The sequence below is a fragment of the Hyaena hyaena genome, unplaced genomic scaffold (genome assembly GCF_003009895.1).
Source record: "Hyaena hyaena isolate Hyena2069 unplaced genomic scaffold, ASM300989v1 scaffold_107, whole genome shotgun sequence".
NCBI classification, from domain to species: Eukaryota; Metazoa; Chordata; class Mammalia; order Carnivora; family Hyaenidae; genus Hyaena; species Hyaena hyaena.
In genome coordinates, this window is record NW_024080739.1 from 280,409 (window position 1) to 294,762 (window position 14,354).

The 14,354-nt window shown below is 44.8% G+C and overlaps 2 protein-coding genes across 10 annotated transcripts in view; both read left to right on the top strand.

Annotated features, from left to right (window-relative positions):
• Window positions 1-14,354, top strand: part of LOC120234347 (protocadherin gamma-C4) — a 179,925-nt gene that overhangs the window by 85,697 nt on the left and 79,874 nt on the right. Inside the window, exon 1 of one of the 9 annotated variants that reach the window (XM_039236160.1) lies at window positions 2,166-4,792. The exons of 7 other annotated variants lie outside the window; for them this stretch is intronic. In XM_039236160.1, the coding sequence (XP_039092091.1) occupies window positions 2,378-4,792 (2,415 nt within the window). In that variant the 5' untranslated portion in view covers window positions 2,166-2,377. Of the gene's footprint in view, window positions 1-2,165; window positions 4,793-6,355; window positions 9,008-14,354 lie in introns of those variants that run through there. One more of the 9 variants, XM_039236152.1, reaches the window with a different exon arrangement.
• LOC120234349 (protocadherin gamma-B7-like) lies at window positions 10,951-13,909 on the top strand. Its single transcript, XM_039236173.1, is given in 4 exon segments — window positions 10,951-11,679; window positions 11,682-12,142; window positions 12,144-12,170; window positions 12,172-13,909. Coding segments are annotated over 4 exon segments (2,409 nt in total). The 5' UTR covers window positions 10,951-11,393; the 3' UTR covers window positions 13,807-13,909.

A 14,354-nucleotide genomic window follows, 5' to 3' on the forward strand; every position in this document is an offset into this window, starting at 1 on the left:
CCAGTGAGTTCAATTGTTTCCTTTCTTTTCTATTATGATTTGGTTTTCTCTTTAAGGTTTGCACTTAAGGTATGATACCTTCATGTTGAAATATTTCTCACCATTCAAGGTTTTACTGGGCCTTATTTTTGTTGTAACATCTATAGGAATAATTTATTGGTTGTATCACTGATACAAGTTTCTCATAATTAACCTAAATTAACCTAGGGTCAATGGATATCTTCTTCATGGTGCTGCTCTCATTATTGAGCATTGATATGGTCTATTTGGGTGGGGTTGCTTGGTTGGTTATCAGTTCACTACTAAGTCTTAGGGATGGTTTTCCATTCCTGAAATTTATTGTTGTTATCTTCAATGGCCCCATTTTGAACTTCCTACATATCTTGGAACTTCTTACATACCTTGAAACATAAATACAGCTGATAGCCATTTTGAAAAGATAAATTAATGAGAAGACACGTGCGTTCTTTTTGAAGAAACTAAGAGCCCAGATTTTTCTGTTTCTGCTTTTCTGTTTCTGTGACAGGACAACCCCCTTTTGAGGTTATGTTTTCCAGATCACATGTTTGTAGAGGTTGTTTGGATTTAAAGATCACTTCTGAGGAAGAGTCACAATTCATTTAGAGGGGTTTCTGAGAATGAACACTGTGAGGACAAAACAAGGGAAATAAAAATTATTCCTCAACTGTCTGTTATTTACGCTCAGTTCTCCAACCTAGAGGCTAGAAATAAATCTGGATAAGGGAGACAATTTAGGAAAATAAGTCTCAAGATCTGCTGGCAGAGGTTCTAAGAATATTTTACAAGGTTTTAGCTATAAGGAAAGCAATAATATTTTACTTTTTAAGTTTATTTTTTGAGAGAGAGTGTGTGTGTACGTGCGTGCACATGAGTGGGGGAGGGGTAGAGAGGGGACAGAAGAACCCAAGCAGGCTCTGCATAGACAGCAGAGAACCTGTTGTGGGGCTTGAACTCATGAACCGCTAGATCATGACCTGAGGTGGAGTCAAACATGACCAACTGAGCCACCCACGTGCCCCTAGTTTATTTTATTTTAAACATAGTGTCATTCCAAGTAATAAATGACTTTCCAAGAGACTTTAAAAATAAACTTTGAAGTTGACTCAAATTCTATTCGAAACATGCTGGCTATAGGGGTAACATATCTGGACAGCCATTATGACATACAGATGCTATACTTATTTCAAATACTCCTTACTCATAATCTAGTAGGAAAAATTTAAAGCGTACTTCTGGTTCATATTTTTAACTATGAAATAGGACAACTGTCACTTGAAGTTTCTGTCCTGGGGAAGTAATGATTGGTACTTAGTATTTACAGATATTAAATGTGTGTTAACTTGGGGGAAAAACCATAACAGTGATGAAGGCTTGTATTGTCAGTAACTACTATTCTCTACCATTAATACTGCTTGTCTTTAAAAACAGAACACAAAGCTCATTGGATGAATGGACATTGTGGAAAGTGTTGAATCCTAGTTTTCTTAAACTAGATAAAATTTTTGTATTGGTAACATTTCATATAACAAAATAGGCTTAAATATAAAATCCTTATCAATCTTCATGTTTCATCATAAAAAAAGAGTTGAAGTATCTTGGATTTGCTTCAAAATAATGAGAGTGTACAATATATATTAAATGAAAGTGGCCTTGTGTTGATCGTTATTGTCATTGGGTGGTGATTCAATAATACTCCCTACTTCTTTATAAATTTGAAATTTTTCCATAATAAATTTCTTTAAAACACTAAGGATATAGGCTATAATACTAAAATTATTTAGTATTATGGGGCCATTATATAAGTGCATCTTCAAGAAGCAATATATACATATTCTATATATAGAGAAATAAATGTCCTATATTTCTCTGTGTATACAATCGGACCCCCCAGTCCTCCGTGTTGCAGTTGACAGCCACTCACGAGGACGAGAGGGTCAATGCAGAAGTAAACTACTACTTCAGGAGCACTTCCCAGAGTGCAGGGCACATATATAAATATGTATAGGAATTTAGAAGAGCAATATACATATTCTAGAGATTGTAGAGAAAAATTGGATTCAAGAGGAAAATGTCAGACTGCAGTTCCACACGGGTCCCCTGGGCGCCGCTGTCGGCCAGTACAGGGCAAGCGCAGTCGCCTGGGATTTCTGTCTCAGGCCTTGGATTTCCTGGGCAGTCACCAACACAGAAAAAAACCCGCTCACACACTGAGGGTCGTGGAGGCACAGACTTTGCCCAACATACGAGGATTTCTGGCTCCGCCTGTCATGGGTGGAATGCTCCTGCAATGACGCCGTGGATTGCAGTTTCTTAAGCTTTCCGGAATACTGGGACCCAGCGAGAACTAGAGCGCGCAATGGGAGGGAGCTGCGCTCAGAGGCGCCGGGCCGGCAGGCGCCAGGTACTGTTTCTCTTCCTACTACCTTTGTTCTACCCCGCGCTCTGCGAGCCGATCCGCTACTCGATTCCCGAGGAACTAGCCAAGGGTTCGGTGGTGGGGAACCTCGCTAAGGATCTCGGGCTCAGTGTCGTGGACGTGTCGGCTCGGAAGCTGCGAGTCAGCACGGAGAAGCTGCTTTTCAACATAGACGCAGAGAGCGGGGACTTACTAGTGAAGGACCGAATAGACCGCGAGCAGATCTGCAAAGAGAGAAGATGTGAGTTGCAGTTGGAAGCCGTGGTGGAAAACCCTTTAAATATTTTTCATATCACTGTGATTGTTGAGGATATTAATGACCATGCCCCTCAATTCGATAAAGAGGAAATACTTTTAGAAATTTCTGAATCTGTGTCCGAAGGTGCACGAATATCCCTTGACCCTGCCACTGACCTCGATATAAACATGAATTCAGTTAAAGATTATCAGATAAATCCTAATCCTTATTTCTCGTTAATGGTTAGAGTTAATTCCGATGGTAGTAAATATCCAGAGTTATCTTTGGAGAAACTCCTAGACCGGGAGCAGCAGCATTCTCATCACCTGATACTGACTGCCTTGGATGGGGGGAACCCACCACGAAGTGCCACCACTCGAATAGAAATCTCTGTCAGGGATGCCAATGATAACTTCCCCGTGTTCAGCAAAGATGAATACAGAATCAGTGTTAGTGAAAATCTGCCCCCTGGATCCTCCGTGTTGCAGGTGACAGCCACTGACAAGGATGAGGGGGTCAATGCAGAAGTGAACTACTACTTCAGGAGCACTGCTCAGAGGACAAGGTACATGTTCTCACTGGATGAGAAAACAGGTATGATTAAGAATAACCAATCATTGGATTTTGAGGATATAGAAAGATATACCATGGAAGTGGAAGCAAGAGATGGAGGTGGACTCTCTACCCAGTGTAAAGTAGTCATAGAAATCCTAGATGAAAACGACAACAGGCCAGAAGTAATCATCACCTCTCTCTCTGATGAAATTTTGGAGGATTCTCTTCCAGGAATGGTGGTGGTTCTCTTCAAAACACGGGACAAGGATTTCGGAGCAAATGGAGAAGTCATGTGTAACATAGGAAAGGATATTCCTTTCAAAATTTACTCCTCTTCTAATAATTACTACAAGCTGGTGACAGATGGACCGCTAGACCGAGAGCAGACTCCAGAATACAACGTCACCATAACAGCCACTGACAAGGGCAATCCACCCCTCTCCTCCAGGACTACCATCACCTTGCACATCACTGATGTCAATGACAACACACCGATTTTCCACCAGGCCTCCTACGTGGTTCACGTGATGGAGAACAACCCTCCTGGAGCGTCCATCGCCCAAGTCAGCGCCTCCGACCCCGACCTGGGGCCCAACGGCCACGTCTCCTACTCCATCGTGGCCAGCGACCTGGAGCCACGGGCGCTGGCGTCCCACGTGTCCGTGAACACGCAGAGCGGCGTGGTGTTCGCGCAGCGCGCCTTCGATCACGAGCAGCTGCGCGCCTTCGAGCTGACGGTGCAGGCGCGCGACCAGGGCTCGCCAGCGCTCAGCGCCAACGTGAGCCTGCGCGTGTTGGTGGGCGACCGCAACGACAACGCGCCCAGGGTGCTGTACCCGGCGCTGGGGCCCGACGGCTCGGCGCTCTTCGACACGGTGCCGCGCGCCGCGCAGCCCGGCTACCTGGTCACCAAGGTGGTGGCGGTGGACGCCGACTCGGGACACAATGCCTGGCTGTCGTACCACGTGCTGCAGGCCAGCGAGCCCGGACTCTTCAGCCTGGGGCTGCGCACGGGCGAGGTGCGCACTGCGCGTGCTTTGGGCGACCGGGACGCGGCGCGCCAGCGCCTGCTGGTCGCCGTGCGGGACGGGGGACAGCCGCCCCTGTCTGCCACCGCCACGCTGCACCTGGTGTTCGCTGACAGCCTACAGGAAGTACTGCCCGATATCGGCGACCGTCCGGAGGCCTCTGACCCCCAGGCCGAGCTGCAGTTTTACCTGGTGGTGGCCTTGGCCTTGATCTCCGTGCTCTTCCTCCTCGCGGTGATTCTGGCGATTGCCCTGCGCCTGCGCCGCTCCTCCAGCCCCGCAGCCTGGGGCTGCTTTCAGCCTGGACTGTGTGTCAAGTCTGGACCTGTGGTTCCTCCCAACTACAGTGAAGGGACTTTGCCTTATTCCTACAATTTGTGCGTTGCGCATACTGGAAAGACCGAGTATAACTTCCTAAAATGTAGTGAACTCTTGCATTCCACTCAAGACATAGTTTGCAGTGATTCGCCTGGGGCCTTAATTCCACTTCAGAGTGGGCATGATTTGACTACACATCCTGAGATGCTCACACCGGTGAGTTCCACTTTTTGTCTTCTGAAATATTCTACTGGTTTCTGTTCTTTCAGGCATAGTGTTGTATTTTTTTAAATCGAGTCATATTTAGAAAATCCATAACTAATCATCATCTTGACTTCTAAGCGTTTACTTTTTGCAGATTATATTTTTCAAGAGTTACTTGGTTTGTAAGTGCTCTATAATTCAGCAATAATGACACTAAACTGGAGATATCTAGTCAAGCTTAGATTAGCAAAACGGGCTGTGGCTTCTTAACGAACAAATTAATAAGTAATTATTTAAATCTGCCAAGATTTAAGATGAACTTTCCATATCCTACCTATATGATTTGAGTAAATAATATTAAGCCTCTCATTAAATGTGCAAGCAGGCGCTTATTTCAAAGAAACATTTATTGTAAATAATATCTGAGCTATATTTAGGTATTTTCACTTATTTTAATAATTAAGATACTTAAGCATTTGAGGGGAGATGGTGAGCAAATCCACAAGTTTCTGAAATTCTATGCAAAGTTATAGATATATGTATTTGCCTTGGGAGATGAATCAAAACCATTGCCAAGGTTTCTGTGCTCTCCAGAACTTAATAATAACCACCCCAGAGGAATTTACCTCTTCAGCTTTTGGTTCTTCTGGCTTTCTTCTTCTATTTATTTATCTTTTCTTGGAGCTCATATTGTATCTTTCCTAACTTTTTCCTCTATATTGCAAGATTATGAATTTCCAACAAAGCAAATGACCTATCACTGCCTTTTGCACTCAGTCTCTGTCTCTGATTGTCTAATGTAAAATCTTTGAGGACAAATTATAAAATCTTTGAAGAGTTCCACACTTTGGAGGCATAGTGACATAAACGGTCCTGCACAGTGTGTTCTCTGTATAAAAGATGTGAACCTCTATACTCCTCGTTTGGGGAGAGAACTTCTGCTGGTTGATGGGCACATAGAACTGAAGATGTCTGAACCACTTCACTGTGGGGTTCCATACAAAATGCCAGAAGAAGACATTGTTTATACTGGCATCAGTGCTCTGATTAAAACAGATTATTTGAGTAAGTACTTACTGTAAAAAAAAACCTACATCTCTATTCTGTTTTTAAAAATTGTAGCTTGAAATTCTTATATTTTTCTTCCCGTTACAACACAAACATGTTATATTCCTTTTAGTTTGTGGTTACTTAATTCATTTAAATAGGTCAAATTAACTTCTAATTATATATGCCTATAATAAAAAAAACATTGTTTTCAAAACTGTTCATGGAGGCTCAATAAAACTATTTTAGAAAAGAATAATTTGAAAACTTTTTACACAAAATTAATATAGCTATCAGTGGATACGTTTCTACTCAGAAAGTGTTACAAATACATATATATGACCAGTTATTTTCATTTAATATTTCATAGTACTTTCCATTTATTCTACCCAGTAAGAAACCTACAAGTAGTAGAGAAACCAAAGAAATATTGTCAAATAAAAGATCCAATAAAGAGTAGCGTTTGTTTTCCATTGCACACATAGTGGTTGCAGTAACTTCTCCGGACTCTGAGCGCCGCTGTTTGTCCACTAGGAGAGAAACACAGCCAGCGCTCAATCCCGATTCTCAGGGCTCTGACTACGCAAAGCTCCTCAGTTCCTACAAACCGGCTCCAGGGCTGCAGCGAAACTCACTCCAGAATTTAAGGTGCTTATGCTACAGAGGCTCCCAGCAGCCAGAGAAAAGAAAAAAGAATCGTTAGAATACACAACGTGCTGCATGAGTACTTGGACAGAATTCCTTGACCCGACAACAATGGCTGCTAAAAGGAACCACTCCACCCGCAAAGCGCTGGTTTTGTTTTGTCTTTTCCTCGGCTTGTCATGGGAGGCTGAAGCCCGGCAGATCCGCTACTCCGTTCCTGAGGAGTTAGAGAAAGGCTCTTTCGTCGGCAACATCTCCAAGGACCTGGGACTGGAGCCCTGGGAGCTGGCAGAGCCGGGAGTCCGCATCGTCTCCAGAGGTAGGACGCAGCTTTTCGCTCTAAACCCGCGAAGCGGCACTTTGGTCACAGCAGGCAGGATAGACCGAGAGGAGCTCTGTGCTCAGAGCGCATGGTGTCTGGTGAATTTTAACATTCTTGTGGAAGATCGGGTGAAACTTTTTGGGATAGAAATAGAAGTAACTGATATCAATGATAATGCTCCAAAATTCCAAGCAGAAAGTGTAGAGGTGAAAATTAATGAAAATGTTGCTCCAGGAATGCGTTTTCCTCTCCTGGAAGCTGTAGATCCGGATGTGGGTGTGAACTCCCTTCAGAGCTACCAACTCAGCTCCAATAAGCACTTCTCCTTAGCAGTTCAGAGTCATGCCAGTGGCGTCAAATACCCGGAGCTGGTGCTGCAGCATGCCCTGGATCGTGAGGAAGAGGCAATGCACCACCTGGTCCTCACTGCCTCTGATGGGGGTGATCCTCTCCTATCTGGTACGGTTCTCATCAGTGTGACTGTCTTCGATGCAAATGACAACGCACCAGTCTTTACCTTGCCAGAATACCGAGTGAGTATTCTGGAGAACTTGCCTGTGGGCACACAGCTGCTTACTGTCACTGCCATAGACAGGGATGAAGGAGTCAATGGAGAAGTGACATATTCATTCCGAAAATTCATTCCTGACAAATTGTTGAAATTCCAACTAAACAAAAATACTGGGGAAATAAAATTATCAGAAAATCTAGACTATGAAGAAACGGATTTCTATGAATTAGAAATACAAGCAGAAGATGGAGGAGCATATAGTGCAATGGCAAAAGTATTGATTACAGTAGAAGATGTAAACGACAACAATCCAGAGGTGACCATCACATCTCTTTTTAGTCCCCTGATGGAAGACTCACCTCTGGGAACTGTTGTAGCACTTTTAAACGTGCATGATCCAGACTCTGGGCAGAATGGACAAGTCACCTGTTCTATACCAGGGAATCTACCATTTAAGTTAGAGAAATCCATTGACAATTATTATAGACTGGTGACACACAGAACCCTTGACAGGGAGCAGGTATCCTTTTACAATATCACAGTGACAGCCACAGATGGAGGAAATCCACCCCTATTAACAGAAACCCACTTCACCCTGCAAGTGGCAGACATTAATGATAATCCACCTACATTTTCCCACATCTCCTACTTCACCTGTATCCCGGAGAACAACCCCAGAGGTGCCTCCATCTTCTCTGTGACTGCACTAGACCCAGACAGCAAAGAGAATGCTCAGATTATTTACTCTCTAGCTGAAGACACTTTCCAGGAAGCACCTCTATCCTCCTACATCTCCATAAACTCTGACACAGGAGTCCTGTATGCATTGCAAACTTTCGACTATGAGCAATTTCACGATGTACAAATTCAGGTGATTGCCACTGACAGTGGGGACCCACCACTCAGCAGCAATGTTTCTGTGAGCATATTCCTGCTGGACCAGAATGACAACGCACCAGAGATCCTGTACCCCACCCTCCCCACCGACAGTTACACGGGTATGGAGCTGGCACCCCGTTCTGCAGAGTCCGGCTATCTGGTCACTAAGGTGGTGGCGGTTGACAAAGACTCGGGTCAGAATGCGTGGCTGTCCTACCGCCTGCTCAAGGCCAGCGAGCCAGGGCTCTTCGCGGTGGGGCTGCATACGGGCGAAGTGCGCACTGCACGGGCTGTGCTAGACAGAGATGCGCTCAAGCAGAGCCTGGTGATAGCAGTGCAGGACCACGGCCAGCCCCCTCTCTCGGCCACCGTCACACTCACTGTGGCCATTGCTGACAGCATCCCAGATTTCCTGGCTGACCTGGGCAGCCTAGAAGTCCCACATGATTCCGAAGCTTCAGCACTAACTCTATACCTGGTCTTGGCGGTAGCCATAGTTTCCTGCGTCTTCCTCGCTTTTGTAATCGTGCTACTGGCTCTCAGGCTGAGGCGCTGGCATGCATCGCGTCAGCTCGAAGCTTTAGGAGGCGGGCCAGTGGGTGTGTCTGCCTCCCACTTTGCGGGCGTGGAAGGGGTACGGGCTTTCTTGCAGACTTATTCCCATGAGGTTTCACTCACAGCGGACTCTCGGGAGAGTCACGTGATCTTCCCCCAGCCCAACTACGCCGACATGCTCATTAGCCATGAGAGCTTTGAGAAAAAGGATCCTTTGTCTTTGTTAGATGATTCGAAGTTACCAGTAGAAGATACCCCTTGGGTTCCAGTGAGTTCCGGTTTTACTCTTTTTCTTTTAAGAATTATAATTGGTTTTACTTTTAGGTTTAGCATTATGATAGAAAATTTTGGTCTTTATTTTTTCACTTTTCCCTCCATTTCAATATTTGTTTTTTGCTGAGACATTGAAGAGTAGAATTTGATGGTTATTAATACTGATATATTTTTATTTTCTGGTAAATACTCACCTAATGTCAATGTCAGTGAAGGCCTATGGTCACAAGGCTGTTATGATTTTGCAGAGCTTTCTATTTTATAGTTTTGTTGAGTACAGTACTGACAATTCCTGAGAGTCCTTCCATAAGTGTCTGTCAATTTATGTGCACTTCTCTTGGCCGCATGCTGAATCCTAGCCTTTTAGGCAACCTTAGCTGTTGTTTTGAAGGCAGGTCTGGTAAAAATAGGTGAATATTAGAGACAAATGCATTAACTTCACTGGAAATAGTGAACAGACTCTTCAGTGTTGTTCTTCCCAGTGAGAAGAGCAATACCCCTTTGTGGTTTTATTTTTCAAACTATACCTTGCAGTGATAATTACAGTTGAATATACTTCCTAGAGAGAGTTAAGTTTTTCATTAATATTCTATTAACAATGTGTGCTTAAAATTTTCCAAGTGTAATCATAATTAGTAACAATGCAGCATTCTTTTCTTTTAGAAAAAGTTGATTTATTTTGAGAGAGAGAGAGCTGTGGAGGGGCAAAGAGAGAGGGAGAGAGAATCCCAAGCAGGCGCCACACTGTCAATGCAGAGCCCAACGTGGGGCTCAGGCCCATGAACTCTAATTTCATGACCTGAGCCAAAATCAAGAGTCAGATGCTGAGCCTACGGAGCCACCCAGGCGCCCCCGTAACAGTGCAGCATCCTTTCTGCTTGTGATTCTAATTTCATACTGTTATGTGGAAGACAGCATTTTAATTTGACTTTCCTTGCTCAGTAGGGATGCTAAATAATGTATGGAAGGTTAAATTAAGCAAATTTGGGTTATGCTATCAGCGTTTTTTGTTAAATCCTCCAAATAATAGGGCTGAAAAAATATCTTTTGGTGGAGACCGTGTTCCCAAGAACAGGAGCAAAAGATGAGTCCAAGGGAATTTTAGAAGCTTTTTAAAAAGACCAATCTGGTTTTATGAAAACTCTGAAATTAAGTGTCCAAATAAGCTAGGACAAGAAAGAAATGTCATTTCTGTGGGAGACCGAATATAAGCAGAGAAGTACACAAAAGTATTCTAAATGATCAGTAGAATTATTCATGTGGCTATTTACTTTAGTGAAGATGGTGATGCATTTGATTTGATATCTTTTAACATATAACTAATATTCTTCTAAACTAATACGGTAGCGTAAAATCCAAGAATATCTTAATGAGTCTCAAAATACTTAGACTATGATTTTTTTCATGTCATCCAACATTTGTTCAACAATAGGTCTGAACAAAGGAGAACACATCCTTTAGGGTCATAGTTATTACCTAAATCATTGAAATAGTCTTCTTAAATCTGTCTTTGGGAGTCAAAATTATTATGCATCTCTCTAAATAATTCTGTTCTGAAAAATACAGTTTTTAAAAAACTACTCTTTTTACATGGTAGTTATTGTAACCAAGAACCAAGTGATATTCAATATTCTTTGAAAGCAGCACAGAACACCCTGGGTGAATTTAATGAATATGGGAATGACAACCTTCTAATTCCTAAATGTGAGAGATGGATTAATACTTTCTAGCTAAATATAAGCTACAATTGACAATAAGATTTTTGCTTATCTTCAGTACTTGCTTTTGTGGATAATTACTTTTTAAAAGGAACAACAGTGGTTACCTCTGGATGGAAGAACTGGATAGCAATGGGCCATTGGGTGGAAGAGCTACTTTACATTTTATATTCTTTTGTGCTTTTTTGAATTTTGAAAGAAGTACTTTTATCTATTCCAAGTCTATGAAAATCTTAACATATAAAACATGATGATTTTGATCACATGAAACATGTTTCACAATGAAAATGAAAACATTGAGAAATAACATTCAGGATATTAGCTGTTATCATCTTACATTTTAACAAGATTTCCTGAAATAGAAAAAACTAGATTGTGGTTCCACACAAAGCCTCTGGGCGCTGCTGTTGGCCAGTACAGGGCAAGTGCTGTTGCCCAGGATTCTTCAGCCTCTAGCCTGGGTTTCCCTGCTCAGTCAACAACGCAGAGTGAAGGAACTGGATACACACTGGGGCCCCTGGCTGCGCAGACTCTCCCCAGCACACACAGATTCCCAGCCCTAACACTGGGGGTCTGTATGTTCTGGGCCGAGTGCTACCAGTGCGATAGTGTGCACCTTCTCCAGCTGGAAAGACTGGGACCCAGCGAGAACTAGAGCGCGCAATGGGAGGGAGCTGCGCTCAGAGGCGCCAGGCCGGCAGGCGCCAGGTACTGTTTCTCTTCCTACTACCTTTGTTCTACCCCGCGCTCTGCGAGCAGATCCGCTACTCGATTCCCGAGGAACTAGCCAAGGGTTCGGTGGTGGGGAACCTCACCAAGGATCTCAGGCTCAGTGTCGTGGACATGTCGGTTCGCAAGCTGTGAGTCAGCACGGAGAAGCTGCTTTTCAACGTAGACACGGAGAGCGGGGACTTACTAGTGAAGGACCGAATGGACCACGAGGAGATCTGCAGAGAAGATGTGAATTGCAGTTGGAAGCCATGATGGAAAACCCTTTAAGTATTTTTCATATCATTGTGGTTGTTGAGGATATTAATGACCATGCCCCACAATTCCATAAAGATGAAATAAATTTAGAAATCAGTGAATCTGTCTCTCCGGGGATGGGAACAATTCTTGAGTCTGCAAAAGATCCTGATATTAGTACGAATTCACTGAGCAAATACCAACTAAGCCCTAATGAGTACTTCTCCTTGATGGTGAAAGACAATCCCGGTGGTGGCAAATATCCAGAATTAGTACTGAAGAAGACCCTGGACCAGGAAACACAAAGCTCTCATCATCTGCTGCTGACAGCATTTGACAATGGAAGTTCACCACTAAGCAGCACAGCTCAGATCCGAATCCTGGTGGTGGATGCCAAAGATAACCCCCCAGTGTTCAGCCAAAATATGTACAGGGTCAGTCTTCAGGGAAGGTATACCCCTAGGCACCTCAGTGGGTGAAGGTGAGTGCCACTGACCAAGAAGAAGGCTTCAACGCAGAGATCACCTACTCATTCCTTGGTGTGGCTAATAAAGCCCAGCACATGTTCTCTCTGGATTCTGCCACAGTAGACGTTATAACTCATCAGTCCTTGGATTTTGAAGAAGTAGAAAGATATACCCTGGATGTAGAAGCAAAGGACCGAGGGTCCCTCTCTACACAATGTAAAGTAATCATAGAAGTTCTAGATGAAAATGACAACATCCCTGAAATAATCATTACTTCTCTCTCTGATCAAATTTTAGAGGATTCCCATCCAGGAATGGTTGTGGCTCTCTTCAAAACACAGGACCAGGATTCTGGGGAAAATGGAGAAGTCACTTGTAATTTAAATAGAGATATTCCATTTAAGATTCATTCTTCATCTAATAATTACAACAAGCTGGTGACAGATGGACCGCTAGACCGAGAGCAGACTCCGGAATACAACGTCACCGTAACAGCCACTGACAGGGGTAATCCGCCCCTCTCCTCCAGCACTGTCATCACTTTGCACATCACCGCGCCGGTTTTCGAACAGCCTTCTTACATGGTCCCCGTGGCGGAGAACAATCCTACTGAAGCATCTATCGCACAAGTCATCGCCTCGGACCCCGACCTGGGGCCCAACGGCCACGTCTCCTACTCCATCGTGGCCAGCGACCTGGAGCCACGGGCGCTGGCGTCCCACGTGTCCGTGAACACGCAGAGCGGCGTGGTGTTCGCGCAGCGCGCCTTCGATCACGAGCAGCTGCGCGCCTTCGAGCTGACGGTGCAGGCGCGCGACCAGGGCTCGCCAGCGCTCAGCGCCAACGTGAGCCTGCGCGTGTTGGTGGGCGACCGCAACGACAACGCGCCCAGGGTGCTGTACCCGGCGCTGGGGCCCGACGGCTCGGCGCTCTTCGACACGGTGCCGCGCGCCGCGCAGCCCGGCTACCTGGTCACCAAGGTGGTGGCGGTGGACGCCGACTCGGGACACAATGCCTGGCTGTCGTACCACGTGCTGCAGGCCAGCGAGCCCGGACTCTTCAGCCTGGGGCTGCGCACGGGCGAGGTGCGCACTGCGCGTGCTTTGGGCGACCGGGACGCGGCGCGCCAGCGCCTGCTGGTCGCCGTGCGGGACGGGGGACAGCCGCCCCTGTCTGCCACCGCCACGCTGCACCTGGTGTTCGCTGACAGCCTACAGGAAGTACTGCCCGATATCGGCGACCGTCCGGAGGCCTCTGACCCCCAGGCCGAGCTGCAGTTTTACCTGGTGGTGGCCTTGGCCTTGATCTCCGTGCTCTTCCTCCTCGCGGTGATTCTGGCGATTGCCCTGCGCCTGCGCCGCTCCTCCAGCCCCACCACCTGGGGCCGCTTTGGGTCTGTTTTGTGCTCCAAGTCTGGACCGGAAATTACTGGCAACTACAGTGAAGGAAGGTTGCCCTATACCTATAATTTGTGTGTGCCCGGGGATCAAACTATTCCAGGGTTTAATTTTCTTACATCTGTTGATCATTTTCCAGCCACACAAGATATTTTCAACAAAGATAACCCCTCAGGACTAATGACTAGCATTTTAACTCCTAGTCTTGAAGCAGATAAGAAGACTTTTAAACAGGTAAGTATTTAAAATAATGCTTTTCATATTCTAATGCAATATATTCCACTGGAGCATTGTTGTTTAAAGATTCTAGATTCATGAGTGCCTGGCTGGCTCTGTTGGTAGAGCATGTGACTCTTGATTGTGTAGATCTTACTTAAAAATGAAAAGGTAGGGGTGTCTGGGTGGCTCAGTCAGTTAAGTGTCAGACTTTGGCTCAGGTCATGATCTCACCGTTCATCAGTTCCAGCCCCGTATAGAGCTCTGTGCGGACAGCTCAGAGCCTGGAGCCTGCTTCGGATTCTGTGTCTCCCTCTCTTTATGCCTGCACCTGCTTGTGCTCTGTCTCTGTCTCTCAAAAATGAATAAACATTAAAATTAAAATAAATAAATATGATTCTAGATTGAATCTCTCAATGAAATTCCTAAAATAAATATAGGTTAAACCTATCGATGTCATTTAGACTAAAGTTTACAGTGCTGCAGTCCTTCTATACAATTTAAGGTAGAATATATAGAAATCTCAGGCAAATTTTTCATCAAGGAGAATACTTACTAGCTAAGGTTATGGAACACAA